At 48.8% G+C, this 24230-nt stretch overlaps 1 protein-coding gene across 1 annotated transcript in view; it reads left to right on the top strand.

Moving 5' to 3' along the window:
* Nup133 (nuclear pore complex protein Nup133) overlaps window positions 1-24230 on the top strand; it is a 63317-nt gene that overhangs the window by 17329 nt on the left and 21758 nt on the right. The window contains 12 exon segments of the mRNA XM_077681703.1: window positions 350-441; window positions 4765-4867; window positions 5027-5089; window positions 7483-7570; window positions 8057-8114; window positions 12459-12530; window positions 14869-15153; window positions 17737-17843; window positions 18700-18799; window positions 19349-19468; window positions 20183-20305; window positions 22879-23083. Of these exon segments, the coding sequence (XP_077537829.1) occupies window positions 350-441; window positions 4765-4867; window positions 5027-5089; window positions 7483-7570; window positions 8057-8114; window positions 12459-12530; window positions 14869-15153; window positions 17737-17843; window positions 18700-18799; window positions 19349-19468; window positions 20183-20305; window positions 22879-23083 (1416 nt within the window).

Below are 24230 nucleotides of genomic sequence, written 5' to 3'. Positions count from 1 at the left end.
AGCAGAAGCAGTTATGCACAGTGCCCTGGCTTGCTGGTGACTGCTGCATCACTGGGTGAGGCCAGTGGGGTGTGGTCGTGTTTTATTCCTGAAGCAGGCGGTATGCAGTCACATGATGCGTAGCAGCTAATTGCAATTTCTCTGGCGTTTTGGGGGCGCCGACTTTTCCGCTCAATGAACAACTTGATGCATTAAAAGGGAGGCTTCGACTGAACAGGTTCATGGCGCAATCGGCCTTGCTGTAACACATGAGCACAGGCCGCCACATTTCTTACTGTAGGATTTGAACAAGAGAGAAAAAAGTTCTGTAGAATTCCGAGAAGTGCTTTTCTATCCTTGTTATTTCTAGGCACGGTGGATGTCCGGCACATGGGGTCCCCTGTGGATGCTCCCGTGAACTTTACCGAATTCAACGTGCTCCGTTTTTCGGAGCAGTACACGGTTAGTGTCTGTTCTTGTTTGTTGGCTTGTAGGAGTGTGCCTGCAACTTGTTTGTACGGTCTGTCGGGAGTTCTGAAAGCTTTCTTCTCACTGACCATGGCACTGACCCACCCACACCAATTTGTTCTTGTTGCTGGTGCGATCTTACTGCCTTCATTTTCTTTGTACTTTAAAAAGACAACTACAGTTAAACCTCGTTATAACGAGACGGGCTATAACGAAATAATGGATATAACGAGCTAATCGTAATTCCCCTTGAAAGTCCCCATAGAAACGAATGTATTTAAAACCTCGTTTTAACGAGGTAAAATTTCCCCGTTACGGGATATAACGAACAAATTTCGTTGAGAAATCAAATTTTGAGCTAATTTTGCAACAGTGCGCAACGCGGATTTGAGACAGTGCGTGACTCGGCAACTGTATTAGCAGTTCAAAACTCCCGCCACGCACGCGAAGCTGGCTAGCGCGCCATGTGGACGCTGCGTCCGCGAAGCCCCCACCCTCCTCTCGCTGCGCACGGCATGCAGACAATGGGGCCCTTTGATTTACAGTGGGGCTCTTCGATTTACAGTCTCGGACTCACCGCGGACTCCCCGAGAAGCAGTCCGGCATTCAATTTTCCCATGTATCCCTATGGCTTCGGGGAATCCTTGGACTACCCGCGGACTATCCGCGGTGAGTCCGAGAGTGTAAATCGAAGAGCCCCACTGTCGGACTCACCGCGGGCTCCCCGAGAAGCAGTCCGACGTTTGATTTTCCCACGTATCCCTATGGCTTCGGGAAATCCGCGGACTATCCGCGGTGAGCCCGAGAAGAACCCCAATGCACACGGCGCGCGCGGTTGCGTCGCCTTCCTCTACCCTCCCCCCAATCCTCCCCTGTTCGTATCGCCGACGTCGCTGCGTAGTTGTGTGTGCGTGGGTTTTGGCAGTCTTCAGCCTTATCTTTTATCGTACTGCCGGCGTGATTCCAACAACGCGAGTGCGACAGGCGGGAAGCGAAAGCGAAAGGCTATCACGCTTGAACAGAAGACGGCTATGATAAAAGCCGTCGCATCGGGCGCGAAGGAAGGTAAGGTGCACTTCGTGGTAAGGTGGCAAGAGACTTTGACGTGTGGACGAGTACGCTGTCCACATTCGTGAGCAACCGAGAGTCCATCGTCAGCACTGTTGCACATGGCTTGAAAAGAAGCGCTAAGAATGGCGTCGGAGGCACTAGATGCGGTGGACGTGCTGCGTCGCTACTTCGGCGCGCACGAGGGCGGCGAAGATGGCGTGAACGTAGCGGCTGCAGCTGAGGGAGCCATCGCTCGCATCAGGAAGGTGCATCAATGTCCATTTACCGACTCCTTCGTAGCCAAGTCTGTTTGAAATACGAGTTTTGAACTGCAATAAAGTAGGTTCGTGACTTTTTTTTTTTTTTACCTCCGGAATGTGTTTATTTTACTGACTATCGCCGTGCAGCAAGATGCTATTTCGCCCGCTTTTTGTTTTAGGTAACTACAATGCATAATATTTGCAGTAAATGCCGGCTACGGCTATAACGAAGTATTGGCTATAACGAGCAAATCGCGGCGCCCCTTCAATTTCGTTATAACGAGGTTTAACTGTATTGCCTTTTTTTTTTTTTTTTACTGCTTTAAAAAGGCTTAGCAGTGTAGGGTGCCATAACTGCTCATTGACAGCATAGGCAGGGGTGAGACAGCTGCGGATATTGTGCAGTTTTGATACAAATTTGTTTTCCTGCGCCAGGCTGCTCCAGAAGCTTGAAAATTGCAAAAATTGCTCCAGACTGTTCCAAAACAGTGTGAGAGCCAAGGATTTTGATGCTCCCGTCAGTTTCAGTGAGGAAAAATGCTTACTTACGGCACAATTTTTTAGCACCTCTTAGGTGATGCTGTTTGTGAAGGTTTAATTGATTGCTCATTCGATAAAAAAACGCTTAAAATTGTCCCCGATATAGGTTTTTCGAAAGTCACAATGTCGGGTAGCACATGTTATATTATGCGAGTTTTTAAAAGTATTCCCATCAAAAACCGTTGCAAAGTACTGTAGAAAAAATATTTATGTGTATTGAGGCGACAAACTACCTACTTGTGCAAGTTAATGACAAAACGGCAATTTTCGGAACGCCGCCATTATGGTGAGATGAAGATTGGAAAACATGGCCGCCGGGCGAAGCGGCTGCTCGTGGTTCAGGCAGTGCTCTTCGCCGATTTCTACCGTGGTTCTGGTTATGGGGGTGGCTGGGTTCACATTTAGTCCTTTGATCTATTGCAAGAAGTTGCGCGACTCGAAAGACGGGAGTTCATCAAAAACAACGTGGGGCCCGCAAAGTCGTCGTGTTTCGGTCTTGAGTGTGAGGCGCGGTGCGTGCTTGATGTGAAATTTCGGACTCATTGCGGTGTTAGAAAATGCTGAGTTATTGCTGCCTTTGATAGCGAGCTTGCAAGCGGCGGGAATGGGATGGTCGACACTGCAGAAATGATGGCGCAGGCTACATCGCCGCAAAATGTTCAAGCAGTGTCCGATAGCGGGATGGGCTAATAATGCACGGTGGTAATAATGGTTCATCTATCTGAAGTTAAATTTAATAGCCATAAGGGATGTGGCTAAACGTACCAACGTTCCTCAAATTACGATCGTAATGAACATGCACCTTGGAGATTGAAATGGCAGGGCTGGTGGGGTACAATGACTGTCACCTCGCTTTGCGCATCTTTTGCCGAGGCTCTACACTTGTGCATAAAGCAGTCTGGTTCTGATGGAGGCGAAAAGCAAAAACGCCCGTGTGTACGAGATTTCGGCGCACGATAAAGATCCCCAGGTGGTCAAAATTAATCCGGAGCCCTCCACTACGGCGCGCCTCATCGCCTGAGTTTCGTCGGCGCGTTAAACCCCACAATCAATCAATCAAAGCAGAGTCTGGGATTGCAAAAATAATAATTTCAGCATTCACATGATAATAACATGCCTTACGATTGCTTAATTTCTGAATTCGATATTTCCAACGGAACTCTATGCTATCTATTCATAGAGCCTAAGAATTTAAAAAATGGTTTGTAAAAATGTAGTGCAGTTTGTACCTTGTGATACTCTGGTAGAAAAAACATTATTGAAGGCCATTTCAGTGTTACGTACGTTCAAAACTGGTTAAAAAGTGCACCTCCCCTCCCCCCCTTCCTCGAGTTGCCAAAATTTTTCTTTCTTAGGCTCCTAAGGGGACACAATAAATGTCGTTCTTCTGCTCCAAATCAAGGTTCTTCTGCTCCAAAATCAAGATTTCGCTGCCCCAAAAACTGCTCCCATTCAGCTGTCTCACCCCTGCATAGGGATTGTAACACTGTATTCTGTTTAGCATGTCTGCTTTTTATTTCGGTGAGTTGTTTGTGCTGTGAGGAAACAACCTAATTGGTCACTACAAGTTGCAATGTGACATTTGGGAATACAATTGGAGCTACAGGCTTGGCAGTTGTTTAGATGGCGAGCAGTACAAACAAAAAGGCATCAAAAGTGGGGGGGGGCTATGTCTGCAGCGCCATCGTGATGCCACCTCCCCTTTCTAAGGGTGGTTTGGTTTGCCATTTAGGGTCTTTTAGCTTTTGTGCTGTACTGTGGGACCTAGTATGTAAAATTTTTTGTGAGTGATGAAACATGCTTTTGCTAGTTTAGTCAGAAAAAAAAAAGGTCCTGTGAAAAAATTCCCCCGCATTTCCCCGAGGGGGAGAATGTGAAAGTGCGAATGCACGGTTGTCGGCCCGCTTGCGGCGCTTGCGCTCGGCCCCCGCAGCCCACCGCCTCGCCGCCTTCTCTTCCATCTCTTCCATCGGGTTTGTAGTATCACGTGTACACCACGCAGTTATCAAGCCGCTATAACGCCGCTGAGTCGCCAACGCACGCCGCTGACGACGTAGTTTGAATGCGTTAAAGATATAAAGCGCGTTACTAACACTGATATCAGCGTCGCGTCCGTGGCTTAGTCGGTAAAGCGTCGCGCTGCGGCCGCAAAGTCCTCGGATCGAAACCTGGCGCCGGATGCTGTTTTTTTTTATATATAGAGAGGAGGACTGCGGACGCCGCCGCCGCCGCCGCCGGCGGTGGATGGTTTGGGGTCGCTTATAAAGTGCATTCGCACTTAAAATTCTCCTGTGTTTTACATAATACCCGTGGAAGCCTTGGGTGTCCATTGGGCCATAAAATTGGGCGAAGTGCTCGTTACTGTTGTCTGCACTCTCCGGCTCTCTATCTCATTATCTCCCTCGCTCGCCCTTTGAGAAGGACTGAAAGAAGAGACTGGAAGTTCACAATGACTTCTCCTTTCCAGGAGAGAGACGAGGAAGCCCTGCTGAGCTACAAGTTTGTCCTTCCATCGCCGAACCGCCGTGCAAGCTTTGTTTACTGCGACTCCAAGGTCTACTGCGTGTCGTGTGAGTACGGTGTTCTCTGTACTCAGTCTGGGCGCAAAGAAGTGCCACGCAGGAGCTATGGCTTTCTGTGGCATGTACAGTGTGCCTGGACTTACAATCATCTGTAGCTGGTAATGTATTTTGTGCTGCAGCGATTCCTTTTCTGCTCTCTGCATGCAGATGGCAGCAATGCTGATGACCTGGACGTGCTCGAGTTCAAGAAGGACAAGCTGCTCGGAGCTGGTAGGCCCACATCTCCAGAATTGTTTATACTGCGTGCCTAGAAGGGGGTTTTGGAAAGAATATTTGAGCCACTTGAGATCGGTGGATGGCGTTGTCTTTTTCAGCGAGTCTGGAGTACGTGCCAAGGGAGTGCTTCAAAGGGACTGTACGCGAAAACTCTTTTGTTGGGTTAAATTAAAAACAGTGCCAAAGAAGCGCGCAGAAAGTTTCGTTATCTTTGACCTAGGTAATGGAATGCTTGAAAAGGTGGATGGATATAACTATCCTGGACAGGAACTACCTTGGAGCATTCATCCAGACCACGAGGGAGAGAAATTGACACCGAGCTAGTGTGGGCTGGGTGCATTTGGCGAGTGTTGTGAAAGAAAATTTCCCCAATTCCCGCGCATGGTGACACTATCGACATTGTTATGTAAATAGAATTCATGGTTCCCTCTGCATGTCCCGGCCCTTTGTCGTCTGGTTTTACACAGCAAGCACCCTCGTATAATGAACAGCAGGCTACCCCTGTCACTGACAACAGTTGTGTATACAACCAATACGTGTAACTGACGATGACTTGTGGGGCAGAAACTTGGCACCTAACTAAACACCTTGAAAGCAAATTTAGGTTACCGTATTTTCCGGTCTATAAGTCGCACCTTTGTATAAGTCGCACCCCCCTCAAAATGAGTTTTTCAAAAAAAAAAACGTATACAAGTCTCACTGTTGTATAAGACACACTTGTTAATTAGGTAAACTCGTAGTGAATCAGATCGTTAGAAAGTGCGGCGAAAGTACATGGTTGTGGCGGCTGCCGCCTAGTAACACATCCCCCAGTAAGCAGGGCTAGACACGGGCATATACCATCCAAAGTCTGGACATAAATAACTTCTCAAAAATGGTTTTTGGATACACACAGATGGCATGTACTTACAGACGGCATTTAGGCGAAACCATCGAAGTCTTTTTCCTTAGACTCGCTAACAATTAATTCAGTATCTTCGGTAGTAGTTCCACCGGTGCATCACTGTCGTCCTCCGACTCTCTGATGTCTTCTTCGCCAACATCGTTACCACTCGCGGGCCCGGATTACTCCGGCCTTTATCAACCCGGCTACAACTGTTTTTGTAGAAATGGAGTCCCAAGAGTCGGAGACCCATTTGGCCACCTCTCCAAACATTGCGCGTCTCTTGTGTGCTGTCGTAAATCAGCGCGATAAAGGTGTCATGGCGGACGGAAGTGACGCGATGGGAAGCGGCACGAAAATCAAAACTTATCTCCAAGCTGTCATTTTAAAAATTAGCAGCACGTTTACCTCCTTCGGAGTAACTGTCTGTAATAATTCATGAGCTTCATTTTGTTTTTGCAACCCAGTTTGATGTTACTTTGAATTTATTCTGAACTGTAGTTACTGCGCATGGCCTAAAGTGGCGCGCGGTTGTCGCAGGCCATTATCATTCTTTTTGACTAGAAAAAGCTGCAAATTCTTTGGTGCAATGTCCCGAAGCGACATATCGGCTATGAGAAATGCCGTACCGGTGGACTTAGGATTGATTTACACCATAGAGCTGTGTCTCAACGTGCGCTGGCCACACGCGGCTGCCGCGAACCAGATTTATTCCATACATAAGTCGCACCGGTGGATAAGACGCACCAACGAAAATTTCAGAAAAAAAAACGCGACTTATACACCGGAAAATACGGTACGTTATTGAGACACGGGAATAAAAACGATAAGAGTAAAACGACTAAAAGTAAAACGAAAAAGTAAACCGAAGAGTAAAACGAATAAAAACGACTTAGACATAGGAAGCAGTTGTGAAGAGGCAGGATGCTTGGATTGGGGAGCAAACACCCTTGTGGACAATATCCTAGCTCAAATTGAGAAAAAAAAAAGTGGTCTTGGGCCAGGAGCAAAAAATGGATTCGAACATCACAGATGGGAAGGACTGGACATGTGGGGGTGAGGCCTGTGTTGTGCAGTGGATGTAAGCAACGCTGGTGGGGGTGGCAGTGATAAGAATTGTGGAAACGTTAACTCGATGTCAAGTTTTACCATCTACTGTATTGTGCTTGCAAAATGTTCTTTGCTGAATGCTTCGCTTTGTAAAAAGGGCAGTGTACTTGAATGCTTGCAATAAATAAAAACCTGACAGACAAAACCTAAAATCACTCCTTCAACGAACACAACCCAGCACTAGTCTTCATTCGGATCAAATATTAACTACCTGCGTTTTTGTGTGCCCTGGGACGACTTGCGGAAACTTGACTCGAGGTACTGCACAAACTGGTACCGTTTGCACTGCCTGCCAAACTTCTGTGACTCACGCCACCGTTTCGAAAGCAGCCTCTCAAGTGTAACAGGAAAAGAGCTTGACATTGTGAGTGCATGTCTGTGTGCCTGCTCACAGGTTCGTGGGAGGGCACCCCCCTGTTCTTCTCGCACGTCCATGGTGTGGTCAGCGTCCGGTCGATCCACGCGCCCGCGCAGGATGCCAGGTGGGTCAGGCTGCTGCCTCCTTCATCTTTTGCAGCTTCTCCTCTCTCGCTCATTGCAGGGCGAAAACATTGGCCTGAGTGATGTGCCAACTTGAATTCCGGTTAACAAAGCACTTTACGTTGGAGGACGTCTGTATGAGCAGCTGCTGTTTTCAAGCTCTGTATTAAAGCTTTTGGTGCCCTGAGACTAGTCTGGTGCATCAGCATTGTGCGTTTCACATGTGATGTGCAAAATAGGGACACAAGTATCTCTCCCCTCCCTCCAGATCAGAGTTCTGGAAATTGCTTTGTATCTCAGTAGCATTATCCTTATAGTATACCTTGGTTATTTGCGAAAAATTCTTGGACCCAGAAAGAGCTTCATGTTCTTTGCCTTGAGCCGAGTGTGTTATAGCCATGAGTCGCTGCACTTTCCAGAATGCAGGCCCTGATGCAAGCCCATTACACAGAATGCTTATTAATACTCCCCTTGCCTCTCCCTTTTAGTCATGCTGTGGAGCGTCTACTTCAAGATTCAGGCTCGCACGACGAAGAAGCCATGGAGGTGAGCCTGGCACCCCCAGCTTTACTTTCTCAATCGTCGCAGCTGAGTCGCGGGGTGAACATTTGTGTGTGAATAGGCAAGAAGAGCTGCATCTACATTGTCTCCTGGGGGAGCGTATGGGACAAGGACTTTAGAGGGTGCCAGGCGTGGGTGATTGTGCAGGCACGCCACCACCGTTTGAGTAGGGCTTCCTGGTAGCAGCATGCTTATGTGGGGAAATTTGACTATTCAAAAGCTGGTGGCTCTGGGGGTCACGTTGTGTGTGCTAGTACGAATGGTGTGCACGTTCCTTCCCCCCCTGGGTAAGAGCAAAGCACAGGCTTTTATAGTTGAACGTGCATACACTTCTCTTCGGTACGTGCACTTCTATGTATGTGTAAAGTACAGATGTCCATAGAAAGTGCAGTGGAACTCCGATAATACAACTTTCAAGAGACCATGCAAAAGCATTGTATGACTTGGTACAGGTAAATGTCTGCCCAGTAGACGGTCTCGCGCAATAGGTGGGCTAAGAACTTATTTATTTTACTATATTTATTTGTGAGCTTTGGATTTAAGCTAGGGGTTCACAAATTACACAAAGTTTCTAAAAAGAAAACAAACGCCTATTTTGTGCCCCCCTCCTGTGCTAGCCCGTCAGCCATGCGCCACACGCCACACGGCCCCAATGCCGTCCAGCGCCACACGCACACGAGATGGAATGGCCGACATAGCCCAGCAGATTGAGAGGGGAAAGGGCAAGAGTGCAAGACTGTCAAGGGCAAACGAAACGAACGATAGTGCGAGGCGGCGGTGGAGAAAAGGCGGGAAAGAAAGGACCAGAGCGACAGCACAGTGTTGAAAGACACTGGGGCTCTTCGATTTACAGTCTGACTTGTGCTGATAGTCCGCGGGTAGTCCGAGGATTCCCCGAAGCCATAGGGATACATGGGAAAATCCAATGCCGGACTGCTTCTCGGGAAGTCTGGGGTGAGTCCGAGACCGTAAATCGAAGCACCCCACTGATAGGCAGAGAGAGGGGGAGAGAACGCATTGTGAAGGGAAGGAACTTGGATCAAGCAAGCAAGGAAACCGGGTGTTCAGTCACCACCGTGGGATTGCATCGTATCTGTTTTCACATTCATCGGCTCAATGGTAGCTTGATTCGCGGTCCACCAGCCCCCTGTACGGACTTCTCGTGGTTGGCACATTGGCGGTCTGCTGCCGCGCGGGACCGTTGAAGGTTCACTCCGATCCACAAGTACCTGCTTGCTTGCATCTCTTCAACAAGTTGTCTGGCTTGCCTGCGGACCTTTGCACATTAAGCAGCGTCGAAGGGGGGTTAAGGATAAAGAAAGGTCGGGATGAGGCGGTGAAGCACTGTAAAAGGTGGGAAAAAATCCCGGGCTATCTCCACTGACGTGAAACCTGGTGAGGGGTGAAGCATGCAGTGTATAAGTGTATTCTTGGCGCCTTGGAATTTTTGCCGCCAGAGATAAAACTGTTGGGGGTCTAGAGGTATACAGCTTTGCTGTAAAAGTCTCTTGTCTTTGAAGCACGGAGCTCTTTAGCGCGAGGCGTAAAAGAGTGTCCGGGTAAGTTTTTTATTATTATTATTATTATTTATGTGTGCGTTACATTTTAGCGCGAGGCGTGAACGAGTTTCCCGGTGTTTTAGTACCGTGACTACATGACGATTACGACGACCACCACGACAGGAAACACTAGCAGCCCCAGTCCCTAATGGGCTTCACCCCTAAAACGTCGGTTTATCTCTGCCAGAGGCCACCATATGAAGCGGTCTGCGTGCACCCAAGCATTGTATAATGAGAGTTTTTAATGCATTGTTTCTACGGAGAGTGTGCTCGGACCGCGGTAATCCGTCATAATAAGCGGGTCGCCGTAATACAAGCGGACATATCACTGGGGTTTCACTGTGTACCTATCTGTGCATAGTATACATATCGTACGTATCCATATGTAGTATACACATCTGTACAGAATATACGTACCGTAAAAACCCGAATCCAAGACGACCCCGAATGCAAGACGAACCCTTAAGTGACAACAAGCAATTTTGGAAAAAAAGAAAAGAAAGCTTACATGCGTTTATTCCGAATCACTATCGCTGCTGACTTCCTTGTCACTGACTTCTTGCCAGAGAAGGTCATCTTCCGACCCGTCTAGCGCATTTGAAATGCCACATTTCTGGAACGAGCGAACGACCATGGTGTCCGGAATCCCGTGCCACGCATCCAAAATCCACCCCACAAGCTGAGACAGCGACGCGCGCTTCAGACGGCCCGTTGGAGTGAGCGCGTGGTCACCTTCTTGCATCCACTCGTTGTACAGGCACCTGACCCTGTCCTTAAAAGGCTTATTAATGCAAACATCCAGAGGCTGTAACTGGGAAGTCATCCCTCCTGGGATGACCACCATGTCGCACTTGTTGTTCGCCAGCAACGCTTTGCTGGTATCGCACGTGTGGCCTCTAAAGGAGTCCACGACCAACATGGACCGCGGACTCAGGAGTGCTCCGGGACGACGAAGCCAGACGAGCCGAATCCACTCGTCGAACAGTTCGGCCGTCATCCACCCTTTGTCATTGCAGCGGATAATGGCTCCACGAGGAAACACTTCCGTCTTCGGAAGAGTCTTCCTGCTGAAGATGATGTAGGGCGGCAGTCTCCTCCCATCTGCAGTGCAGGCCAGCATGACAGTAACTCGTTGCATCTCGTTGCCCGTCGTTCTCACTTTCACTTGCTTGGCTCCAACTGCCTCTACAGTTCGGGTCAGGGGCATGTCGAAGTAGATCGGAGTTTGGTCCGCGTTCCCTATTTGACCCAGGCAATAGCCGTGGCGGCGCCGCAGTCCGATCACGTAGCGTTGAAAGCTGGTTAGCTTCTCTTCAAAGTCGACTGGTAAGCGTTGACAAATTGAAGTCCGCCGTCGAAGAGAGAGTCCAGAGCGCTTCATGAACCGCTGCACCCATTGTTTGCTGGCCTTGAACACGGCTGCGGAAAGGCCACGCTGCCGAGCGATTTCCCTCGCTTTTGTTTGCACCATCTCGGTTGTGACGGCGATGCAGCCATTTCTTGCATTCCGAACGAATGTCAGCAACTCCTCTTCAAGTTCTGGGTGCCGTCCTTTTCTCGGCCCGCTAAATGCCTTCCGAGTGCCGGAGCAGCTTTGCAGGCGATCAGCGTCCTTCATCCACCGTCGAACATTTGCCTCGGAAACGCCGTACCTCCTTGCTGTAGCGAGATTGTTCCCTGTCTCCTTCGCGACTACAATGACTTTTCGCTTGAACGACGCTGTGTAGTAGCTTCGGGATGACATTGCATCCGCTGCTTCGAAAGTGGAGTTACAACTGAAAGCGCGATGGGCGCGATGTAACACGATCAGCGAAAGCAACACGTCAAAGGCCGATCCACACGACGGACCGAGTCCGCGGTCCCAACGGTCACGTGATGCTACGTCACGGTCCGCCGCGGTCCGATGCAGCGGCGAGAGCATCCACACGGCGGACCGCCGTAGCAGACGACAGAGCGGACCAACCAGCTAGGTACACTCTCTACCGCAGTGCTCCCAACCAGACGTACTTGCGAACCCATACGAACTGCTCGCGCCCGCGCCGCGCATGGTTTACGGTATGTATATTTTGCGCTGGGTTTCGCGGTTCACGCACGCATCGAGCCTCGACGGCCTCACGCACGCATCGAGCCTCGACGGCCTCGATGCGTGCATGCTCCCTGTCTCCCACGGAGGGACATGCGCGCGCGCTCATTCAGGCACCCAAGACCGCGCTTGTTTTTTAGACAAATCGTTGGGCGACTGATCACATTATTTTGTTCCGATGGAGAATAAATTCGTGAGTTTAGGTATACTCGCGGCGGCCGCTGCCCCCCCCCCCCCTCTTTTTTATTTTTAGGATTTTTGTTCGCACCCGAATCCAAGACGAACCTGCGATTTGGCGTTTCCATTTTTGGAAAAAAAGGTCGTCTTGGATTCGGGTTTTTACGGTATAAAGTATGTATATTCATACAAATAAGGTACAGAAGTGTACGCTGCTCAAGTTAAAGGAATGCCAAGAAGGTAAAGATGGCTCTCTTAGAGGTCCACTTTGTAACCTAACATTATGAAAATTCCTTTGTTGCGAGCTGCCCTTGGTTTCCCATAGTCTTTTCATGCTGCACCAATTATAGCCACGGTGTCTGATAGTTGACCCATCCACTCAGGGCTGGTCGGCGTGTAAAGTGCAGACCGGGCTTGCTGTTTTGATGAGTGTTGTACGCTGTCTGCTCTCTCTCTGCACGCATGTGGTTACTCGTGGTCAGGTTTAGTTGAGCACCGCTCTCATTGCAGGTGGCGAGTGTCGACGAGAGCAATTTCATCAGGCTACGCGCGGCGTTCGTCTTCTACTGCAAGGGCGAACTGGTGAGTGGCTTGGCAGGGGGGAAAATTCTCGCCTGTTCTCTGTGATGTTTTGGTGGCAAAGGCAACGATAGCACGATGCTTGTAGCACGAAACCAATTAACGCAGCAAAATCTCACAGAGGGTCGTAATAAAAGTAGCCATGCATGCACTGCTGCACAAGGGTCACACAATTATCTGGCCGAGTATTGCGAGAGGTATTGCACCGAAATCAAAACGATCTTGTTGGCGTTTGGGCTTGTCGCTTGGTTTATCGGCTGGGCCTCCATCATATTGTTTCTAGCTTTCTTTTTGTTCTTCGACATTCGAACATGACACTACAGAAGCTTCCAGTTAAGTTTTTATGGACTTGTGAAGGCGTATTGCCAAAATATTTGTCACTCAGATTTAACCACTTCCGGTGTAAGTTGCGCGGTATAGCCAGTGGCACCGACACCTGTCTTCACGTTTTCACTATTTTCTACCTTCTTTGAGAAAAGCTACGCGTAAGAGTGGCAAATTTGTGTTCTCCATGAGCTGATCTATCGATCTAAATAACTTGTATTTTGCCTTCAGTGTATTTGAAGTCTGCCGTCATCAACTGGTACTTGCTTTTTGATTAACAATGAGTTTGATGTTGCTTAGCACATCAATAGGCTCAATGTTAAGGTCTCCAAATGTTAAGCCTGAGTAAGGGCCTAACAACCGTGATTGCCCAAGGCTTTCAGTCATAGTAATGGAGTGGAAGGAAAGGATACAAAGGAAAAAGGTAAAGAATGGCGATGGTAAGGTAAAAAAATAACTGACTTACCTCTGCAGGAAATGGTGCTCATGTGTTCTCGCGTTATAGAAGGAAGGCAGCAGCTTTTGCTCACATTAAAGAGCCACAGTTGGTCAGAATAGATTTGTATCCCTCCACTACGGGGACTCCTCATAACCATACTTACCATATTTACTTGCGTGATGAACCCACTTTTTTCCCAGAAAATTCGGCATGAATTTGGGGGGAGGGTTCATTATGCTGGGAAAAATAGCAAGTTTTAAAAGTTGAAATTTCATATAATACAGTTGCTAAGAGAAGCGCTTTCAGAACCTTGACATTTTCGTAAAAACACGTAGGTAATTATGTAATCAAATTTCCTTTTTGTTCCCAACGTGCTAGTGGACCCCCCTATTCGCCATGGGGCTGTCCTCCTTACTGAAGTGGCTTGCCGCCTCACATTTGTTGTCGGCCCACAGCGCATCGTCTTCCGTGCCGTCAAGGCTCTTTCCCACACCCGGAAGCTTCCCTTCTTTGCGCCCACGAAACACACGGTGACCCCCGTTCACCGTCCGAAAACCTTGTTTTCGCCCGCAGCGTACACGCAGTGGTTCAACACTGAAGTGCCGCCCAGCCGTGCGGTTTCCGTTGAATCAACGCATGCTTCATGACCTTCAGTTTAAGTCTGGCTGTGTAGCTCATGTATTGGCCCATTGTACGGTGCGCACAAGGAGCACAAAAAAGGTTGGAACACAGATGAACAACAAAGCCACGGAGCGTAATGGCGAAGCGTGGAGCAGCAAGAGCAGAGGAGTGCGGAGTACGTTTAGTGCTTTATTCGCATGCTACCCAGACTAGCCAGAACAGTAAAGAGCAGAGAAGGAATGCGGAGTGCATTTTGTGCATTTTTCGCACGCAGCAACATTTTTATGGCGCAAGTAGGTTTGTTTTGCGTTCAGCAGGTGGCGCTCCGCAAGCGCGCAATTTTTATATTGGGAGCCAAGGCATTTGTGCTCATGGCTCCTGCTACTGTTGAAGTTTTTTTTTTTGTTGTTGTTGTTGTTGTTGTCGGAATGGGTTTTTCTAGCATTTCTGTGCGTACTGTAGCATGATATCAAGTTACTGTGATGGTCTACGGCGTCAGCAACCATGCTGAAAGAAACATACTACCGCTGCATTTTTTATTTATTCAAAATGACAAAAAAGTAAATTCTCAAGAAGACAAGGGGGGTAGGGGGGAGGGTTCATTACATGAGTAAATACGGTACATATACAGGCGCCACAGCAATGAGGCTTAGAGCTTTCAAGTTAAGAGGAGAGCATTCAAGTGCCAGGCAGAGCAGCCATAACTCCAAAACTTCCTGCAGTGCTCCCGTGGCCGGGAACAAATGCAGAATGTCGTACACTTCCTTACAAATATGTATTCCGCTTGTTCTACCTTTCACACACACTGCAAATGAAGTTTTACGATTGAATTGCTAGCAAGACAGGTTTGGAGGAGCATCAGCCAGTGCCACGCCTACTCTTTTGTCAGTTTTTCGCTTTTCCGAAGCCCGTTTGACATCAAGCATGCCTTCCCTCTGCTGTTGTGGGGGTGCGCAGCTGAAGAGCGAGAGTGCGGTGGACGAGCTGTTCCCGGGTGGCCGTGCGGAGTCCTCGACGGAGGTGGACTCTGCGCTGGACCTGAGCGTGTCCCGGCTGGGCGCCCGGCTGGTGAACGACGTGCCGGCCGTGGACCCCCGCTGGTCGCAGGCGCGCGCCACCCCAGGGGGCGGGGGGCTGGCGGCCTCCTCCCTCTCCCTGCTGATCCACAACCAGCTGGAGGACAAGCTGCAGGCGCACCAGCTGCTCGTCAAGTTCCTCAAGGGCGTCGGCCTCTGGGCTAGGGTGCGTGCGGCTGTCAAGTCTCTCCACCGCTCTTTTGCAGTGTCGGTTGGGATCTGGTCGGGGGAAACTACTTGCAGTAGTTGCAGGGTGGCGCAGTTGTTGAAACTGGCTGCGTGCCAAATGTGCCATTCGATGGCCTTGTTGCCATCTGAGCAGACCGTCTGCCGGGTTAAATCCTGTCCCAGTCTAAGTAAAGTGACATCAAAGACTGCTTTGCGAGGACAGCATTGAAGTCAATGACGCAGGGTGCTTAGCTGGGTAAACTCAGAAATGATGCTAACGCCACCTTCAGGCATATTAATGTTGCAGCAAATTTGCTCTTTAAGTGAAATGTTTCCTGCAGGTTAATATATTTGGTTCCTACTTTTGTTTACTTCTTCAATTGCCTGATGGTCATTGTAGTAGCACATTTGTGTTTTACAGAACTGGGGCTCGCCTTTGTGAAAATGTCTACAGCAGTGGTGGCTTCTGCATCATTACAATTGTTGTAGCTTTAGACGTCTGATTAGTCCGTGACCTGTAATAAGATTTATTGTAGTACAATTCTGAGATCTATGCTTCTATGAAAATGTCATAAGCTTAGGCTGTGGTCACGGTTCAGTCCTGATGAAAGCGGTTTCAGTTCTTTTCAAAGTCCAGGGCGTGATTTCAACTTTCGGAGTTCGTTTATCTCTTCTGTGGTGGCTCAGCAATTTATTTGCATTTGTAAGTAAAGCACACTACAGAGCACCATGAACATATGCTCAACAGCATCTTCGCAGCCAGGAAGACGAGAAATTAACTTTGCATGTTCTAATCGTGTCCTGGAAACTTTTGTCCCCGGGTGCACATACTGATATAATGCAGAATATAGGTCGAGCCGGAATATAGGCCGACCCCCTTTCTTTGTAGCCGAAAAATGCTAAAAAAATATTTCGGTACACATCGTTTTATTGAGGCTATAACTCGTTCAGTCTCAGATCACTAATTAGGGTTTTCTGAACTATCGTCGGACTGCTCCTCGCTGGCTGTTGCCCACCCAGCAAGTCGTGCTCGGTGCAGTCCATGGAATCGCTTATGCAGCACTTCTTATTAGACGCTCGGAAGACCATGTCATCGTGAAGCAAGCGCAAAGCATGGGGCACTCGTGTGGAGACCGTAGCATTAGCCTAGTCTGTGCAGGCGGCCAGCAAACATCTTGAGGTGCTCATTCGTAGAGATGTCGCACGACACTCGCGGGCAAAAGTTGCCACTTTGTACAGCAGCACAGGTGCACAGAGCAGCGCCCATGAAACGAAGTCTTTCGAGCATTGCATACCGCAGTTAACTCTATCGACGGATGCCCCTTCAGCTAACGCCACTAGCGACACTTCTTTTGGTGATACTGAACTTACGCAAGGCAGACACATCGTGGGCTTGGGAAAACACCCACCTTTTCTTTCAAATGCTGCTGTGAACTGGCACCGAGCGCGTAAACTCATTTTGTGCAAGAATAAAATAGCATGCACACGTATTCACTGACAGCAAGAGAAACAATAAAACAAAGATGGCATCGCGTCCGATTGATAATGGTGGCGATGGTGCCTTTGTGGATTGGATGATAAAGTTTCAGCACGTGTACTAGTGTGGGAGTTGGTCGAGAGGAGCTGGAAGTGGTCACTTCGTGTCAGAAGGGGCCTTTTACCATGTTTTGGCATTGGTGAGATGACGTTATCATCAATGCGAGAGCACTGCACAGTGGTTGCACATACGGTATACTTGTCAGCCACCACTGCGTACGTATCATTTGACGACCCTGTGTGGTGGCTGAAGCAGGCATTTGAACTGATGAAATCACCCGCAGAGTCGCCCGTTCCTCCGTTTTTTGTGAACCAGAACCACGGGTCTAGCTGGTCGGTTGTTTCTGAAGACCTCGATGCGAGGAAAAGAGTATTAAACATCACACATGTGTTGTTCATGTTTTTGGGTCCGAAGGAAAGTATGTGGACGGCCTCCTAAGATGGCCCTGTTGTCTGCGATGGTTGCCAGTTGGTTACCGTCAGTACTTAGGGGTGGGAGGAAGGCTGAAAGACGTAGCAAATGAACAGGCAAGAGAAGATTGTGGCAAATAGGAAGCCTCAACATGAGGTTGATGTCGGGTAGGGCAGCATCTTGAAGAGGGCCCGGGGCCCAGCGCTGTGGCTAATGTGAGACGGCTGTAGTTTTGTACTTTTTGGAGCAAGCCCGTGAGTAAAGCTTTTTTTTTTTTTTTTTTAAGCTAACAGGGTGAGCAGCAAGAAATATGCTTAAAAATGAGAAGCATTATCTCGCTTTGAATCTGTCGGTTATGTTTGTGACCGTGCTCTTGGCTGCACTGTCTGCAGTCGTTCAGAGCTGCTATGCTACCTTGAAGGGGTACTATTACTCTAAGTAAGGTTCCTAGTTCTTGGGGCAGAACAGTTGTGTATACCAGGGCAGGCAGGAAGGCAGACAGCGAGCAAGCAACCAACCATGCTTGCTACCCTGGTCGACTTCCTGAAAAGCTACCCTCTGGTTCGATTTTGAAGCAGCGTGTGTAGCGTGCAGACTTGAAGGGTCCCGTCGGTGGTTGCTTGTGCTGTGCAGCTGTACGCGGTGACTGTGCGGGGATCCCCGATGGCCACCCACCTCTCGCTGCAGGAGCACGCGGAGAAGTTGGTGGCCGCCATGCAGCTGCGATCGCTTCAGGCACAGTGAGTGTCGTCGTAGCAGACGTGTCGCCACAACTCACTCTCTCCCTCCCTCTCAAACGTGGCTCGTTGCAGCACCGTGAGGGAGCATAAATAGGCGTGTCTCATTCTGTGACGCTGAGGTGGCGCAACACAGCAGGTTCTACCCTATCCCCAGCTGTCCCGAGAGTCTCGTTGTACCCTCTCGTTGTATTGACGCGGTTGGCAGGGTATGAAAGAGGCCTTAGTCCTACCGCAGCGGACGTCGACAGCTGTAGTTCAAGCTCTGTGTTATTGATGTGTCTAGGTGGCCTGTCATGAAGTGTCTTGTAGCAAAACTTCCTTCTTTCCTCCCCCCCCCCCCCTCTCATGAAACATACATATGAATGAAGTATAAGAGAAAGTAGTACTATCTCATAAAACGCAATCCGAAGCCACAGAGGAAAAATTGCAGCCGTGGGCTGTTTGAAGTCTTAAAATCTGGCTTCTCAGTAAATGAATGACCAAGATGGAATTCTCTGATAGAAGATAGAATTTTCTGATAGAATGACCAAGATAGAAATTTCAAGATGGAATATTCCGAGATATTTTTAGGTTTAGAAGAATAACGACGACGGTGCTTGTGAAACGGTGCAGTCACTTCGTGTTAATTCGATCCTGGTAAAACCTTCAGATTCTGGTGCAATCCAGTGGATAGCCAAATTAACTGAGGAGTATATGCATGGCCTTATATGTGCCAGATCCCATATTGGATCGAATGAAGCATTGAATTGTAATTGGAGGGGGTCGACTGAAGGCCAGCGATGCTAGGGTTTTCAGTTTTCAGAGTCGGCTATGGTGAGGCACTCTCCCCACCTGCGACGGCTTTCTCTAATTCCAGGTTCGGCCGCGTCATCGACGCTGCCATCAGACATGTCATTGAGGCACGGCGAGTGTCGGCGACTGGGCAGTTGACGGCTGTCGACCACTTCTACCAGCAGGTGAACGAGATTGCTGTGCCTGCCTCTGTTCAGCTCGCTGCCCCCATTTTCCATATAGTAGTGGGAAATATGGCTTACTTCCTGTGCTGTGGTACGGGATGATAGCTTGGAAGACAACTGCGGTCACCCCTTCAAGAGGGCCAGCCAATAAGAGATGTCACCGTGGTCAAGATAAGGAGTGAGCACTTGAGTCCAATCCCCCCTAGTGCTTATTGGAGGGAACACCATATGGCGTGTGGCACCCGCAGAATCCCCACTGTTTCATTGCATGTGTTCCTGTTGCTCTGTGCTTGTTCAAATTACAGGGTGTGAATTTGGATTGCACAGGACGGTTGGCAGGGTATGAAAGAGGCCTTAGTCCTCCTGCAGCGGGCGTCGACAGCTGTAGTTCAAGCTCTGTGTTATGGGTGTGTCCAGGTGGCCTGTCATGAAGTGTCTTGTGTTTGGTCTCTTGCGCAGCTTCCCACTCATCGCTTGCGCATGTTGTTGCTGTTCACTGCACCCTAGAACAGCCTTGCGTCTCACCTCTGTTCTTTTTCCCACTTTCAGGTGTCTGATGTGGACGAGATCTTTCCTGCCCTCGTCGAAGAGGAACAGGCGCAGTTGCGGAAGGGCCTGCCAGTGAAGGACGAGTTGGCGCTCATCACCGACGTGAATGCCATCCTCGTGGTACGCCTGATTTGTTGGCCATTGCTGCTACCTTCTAACCACATTCGAAGCAAGCGGCAATCTTGGTCGATTAGTTTTGAGTAAAATATATTTCTAACGTTCCAGTTCTTCGAACCTATCAGGCCAGACAGACAGCACCGCCTTCTGGCTTTTCAGAAATGTGTAGTGTCGTGGTGGTGTCTCTGGGTAAGAGAAAGTGAATGTACTACAGTGTATGTTACAGGTGCCCCCAAAAGTAAACAGAGCACGGGTTCGAGATTTTGAGGGGGTTTCTCCGCCATGTGCCTCGCCAGCGACATCCAAGTGACTTTTCAAGAAAGTCTTTCTGGAATAAAATCGGGCAGCGCGTATTATATTTATGCTGGCAGTGGCATAAAATAGAAATTATTCTAGTTTACTTTTTGTGGCACTTGTACTTACACACTGTGGGACTTCTTTTAACTCTCAAAAGAAAGGCTATTCTGAATGTTTGAACAGCATTAGGCCATCCATTTAACACACGTCTGGTAGCGAATCACTTCTTCGTACATGCACCCCATGCGGATCTTTGGAACTGTGTATATTGAAGAACTAAGTCGTTCGCTGTCACTTCGGGGTGTCGGGAAGCAGAGTGGGTCAGCGTGCAGTTTCAGGGAAAAGCTTGGCCACGTTGCCTTCGTGGCACGCATTCTGCGCGAGGGTCTTTCAGTGGTTTGGCACTGCACCCCGTTGCAGAAAGTTCTCCAGGAGGCCTGCCTGTTCCGGGACAAAGAGCAGGTGCTGTACGAGCCTGCCCGGGAGATCTGCCTGGAGTTCCAGCCGTGGACCACGGTCCTTCGCGACGTCCTCTGCAAGCAGGTGCGGGAGTTGTACGTGCGGGCATATGTCAGGTGTGGGTGACGGAAAAAAACTGCACCAGGGGACTACCAGGGGCCAGCTGGCAGCCGGCAAAAAGTGGAAACGTCCGATGTGTTGAGATTTCGGTGCATGTCAAAGATCCCCAGGGGGTCAAAATGAATCCATAAGAGCCCTACACTACGGGGCGCCTCATCGCCTGTGTGGTGTTGGCGTGTTAAAACCTCGTAATCAGAATCGGTACAAGAGGCCAGCAATCTGTCCAGCTAAGGGGGGACATGGCTCTTAAAACTGTTTCTTTTAATTTTTAAGTAAATGCTGTGAAACTTGTCAGTCTTGCTGCTTTTCCCCCACTGATTTCAAGTATGGCATTATTTTTTAAGTTGGTCAATTAGTTCCTGAGATAATTAGAGGTAATTAACCATTTTTGGGGGAACACTAGACAAAACAGTGTTGTTCATAAAACTGTAATCTTTACATTTTCCAACACTATGAACCCTGGTGAGCGCAATAAGACAATCAGTTTTTTTTTATGCATCGCTTGGAACTAATTTTACAGCTCATTAAGCCTTGGTGGCACCAGTGGCAAGGAACCATTTTGAGTGCCCATTTCAAACACTGAAGTTTAATGAGCTGTAAGATTAGTTCCAAGCGATGCATCAAAAAAACTGATTGTCTTACTGCACTCACCAGGGTTCATAGTGTTAGAAAATGTAAAGATTACAGTTTTTTAAGAGCAGTGTCCCCTCCCTTAAGCATCTTGAATGGCAGCATAGTAAACGCAACACGAGAGAACAAAGACGACAGCACGTTACTGTACTCGCGACTAACTCCGTGCTGTTTACCACGCCACGTACCAGTTGTTTACCAAAGTAACAGGTAACCAAGTGGCGCTGTCTTTTTTTCAGTACCGGGGGGGGCTCTGGGTTCAGGAGGTGGTACTCACTGAGGTGTAATTGAGGAGTTTGGGGTACGTAACTCTTTTTGCGTGACCCGTGGAGATGTTTGATGCAAGTTTAATTTGGCGGTAATTACTGTAGTTACGGAAAAATAAAATGGGGGCCATTTATGATTACTCACATGGGCAGGAACAGTATTAAGCAAGCATGTAACAGGAGAGTGGAGTGAGTCAGAACACTCAACGGTATTTTGTCCCACTTCTAGGAGGCGTGCGCTGGGCAGTGGTGTAAAAGACAGACCTTTTCCCCTCCCCTTTAAAAAAAAAGAAAAAAAATAATGCCAAGGCTGCACAGGCACCACTATTTTTCGTAGGAAGAATGAGGAGTTTTCTGAAAAGCGTGTCAAACAAAGAGATGTGGCATCAATGTCTCAGATTTGCAGCCAGTTGAAAGGGCACGCTTGGAAAACTAGGAGAAATTTTAGGAAGAAATGTTCATGACGATGTGCTGTGTCTTGGAAGCACCGCCAAGTGGTCAACGTTAGCGTAAATCTGCCACCAAAGAGGAGCGCATGCATTCAGAGTGGACTTGCAATGCTTACTAACAAGGTAGGTATTTACAGTCTTCTAAGATTACTTTGAAAGAGAAGTTCAGTGGTTGTAGTGCCTTGAGCTGGTGTGCAGTGGAGTAGTTTCTGCTGTAGTTTTTCATGCTGTGATGCACCTCAGCAGCCAGGAGGGAATGCAGACAGCGATGGAGGATTCTGCTGTTAGACTCATCCAGAGGTGTGGTTAGAGAAGTCTGTGAAGCGCCACAGAAAGAAAGATCAATGTCACAACTATGGGTAGGGAGAGCACCTCTTGGTTTAGGAAACAAACTTGTGGTACGGACAATCAAGCTCAGATTGTTGGAAACAAACTCGTGGCGTGGACGGTCGAGCTTAAATCGAGGGGAAAAACTTTAGAAAGTCTGCTCATGCAGGAGAAAAAACTCGTGGCTGGTGTGGTGATGAAACACGGGGGCAGGCAGTTTGTACTTTATCCTAATCCAGGTGTGACCTTTCTTTACCCTTCTTCTTGGGCGTAGTTTCTCACAAAAAGGAGCACGTTAAGTCTAGCAAATGCAACAGTCTGTTACCTTGTCTGACACTTGTTGCCCATAACCATCTTGAGAGACAAGGAAAAGGTCTTCGCTCTGCATGCACGGCCATATTTGATTCAGCTACGATGAAAGGGAAGTTTAGCTGCAAGAAGCATATGCGTTGTTCTGGATTCTCCGCACGGCATAAACCCTCTCCTTGATATTCTTATGCAACGCCAAGGCTGCACTGAAAGCAATGTCAGTACTATATCTTGCGATGGCCCAGTTGGCGCGAACACATTTGTGGTGACAGATGAGACGCAGGATAGAAATGCATGTGACAAGCGCTGTATTTTCAACCTTGGTCCCATCTTTCAGCGCTAACATGTCTTCAGTATCAAGTAACCAGTGTACCAACTTTCTGTTATTGGTTCCAAATGGGGTATGTATAAACAAGTAAACAAGCTTGTCCACTCCCCGAATTGTCAGTTTGCACCTCTTGTCCCAGTTTGCAAAAGAGCAGAACTGGAAAAGTTGTTGTTGGTCATCATCAATCGTTCATGTCCTCTTCTTCCTCTTCTTCTCCTCTTCCTCTAGCACACCCTGACAGCCAGCAATGCGGTCCCACTGGCGGACAGCGCCGCGGTGCGGGGCCGGGTGTTCCAGCAGCTGACGGACCTGGCTGACCTGGTGCTCAACGGCTACAAGGTACACCTGGACTCCCTGGGGCACGAGGCAGCCCGGTACGAGGCCCTGGAGCTGCAGTTCCAGCAGGACAGGAAGCGCCTCATCTCTCCCCTCAGTACGACTTCTCTTGGGCTTCTTTTCAAGGGGCATCACATGTACAACGGGGATACCCCTGCTTCCTACTGGATTGGTCTCGACGAGATTATTGGGGGATATGTGCTTCCGCTGAGGTTGTTCCCTTCCGTGACAAACTGCCTAGTGTATGCGCCATATCCTTCGGACTTAAACACTTAAACAATAAATTATTCCAGCCTTTAGGAAGGAGTACACTTCTGATGTGTAACCCCCCCCCCCCTTGCCCTCTTGTTTAGCTACCGAAGTTTGCTGCGGAGTGGTGCCCGCTGTGAGGGGGTTAAAGGGGCCCTGCAGCACTTACCATCGACTAGTAGGAATGTATTTTTTGGCTAAAGTCTATTGTTCCAGCAATCCCCTCCCACAAGAACTATGAAAATCCGTTCACTGTCACCGAAACTATGCGCTGTGAGAAATCGCGCATAATCGTTCCCTCTCAACTCGACCACGGACAACACGATGAAAGCTGCGTGCCCTCTCTCGAAGAGGGAGGTGGCTCGCAGCGTTCTCTTCCACGGCCTTCAATATATCACATGCCGGGGAGTTGGTAGCTTTCTCCTTTTCTCCGCAACGTGGAGGGGTCTATTTCTGGTCTGGTGCCACAAAAAGGCAGTTGTGGGTGCCTGCTCGCAAGCGCGCGCTCGGGCTGGTAGGGCGCCTTTGAAGCAATAAACGTTTGTTGTTGAGTGGTCTGGTTGAAAGGGAAGTATTGAGCTCATCACTCAAGCTGCATGCGCACTCAAAACACAAAAGAACGGCAAACCGGTGCCTACAGGTTCAGGCATATAAGAGGTTCATACACAGCGCTGACAACGGCGGATCGTCGCAGGAAATGCGAGAAATAAGTCGTGTAGTTGACCAGTGACAACCGATCGGACAGCCATGGCCTCAATGACGTCGTTTGGGCCATGCCAGGGATGTATAATGAGAACTGAAGTGTGCACGGTTGGTGTTTCTCTCTTTTTTTTTTTTGAGTGTTTCACAGCGATTTGCGCAGTCACCGCTTCACGTGTACGTGTAATATTTGGCACAGGTATTTCTGGTAGTGAAAGCTAAGCATCGCGCAGGTTTACTTGCACTGCTCAAAGTGTGTTTCAGGGTCCCTTTAAAGCAGTTGGCCGGAAGAGCAT

The sequence above is a fragment of the Haemaphysalis longicornis genome, unplaced genomic scaffold (assembly GCF_048455015.1).
Source record: "Haemaphysalis longicornis isolate Haplotype H1 unplaced genomic scaffold, Haemaphysalis longicornis Haplotype H1 scaffold_8, whole genome shotgun sequence".
In the NCBI taxonomy this organism is placed as follows: domain Eukaryota; kingdom Metazoa; phylum Arthropoda; class Arachnida; order Ixodida; family Ixodidae; genus Haemaphysalis; species Haemaphysalis longicornis.
Note: the sequence above shows the minus strand (reverse complement) of the source record. Positions and strands in the feature narration are given on the sequence as shown.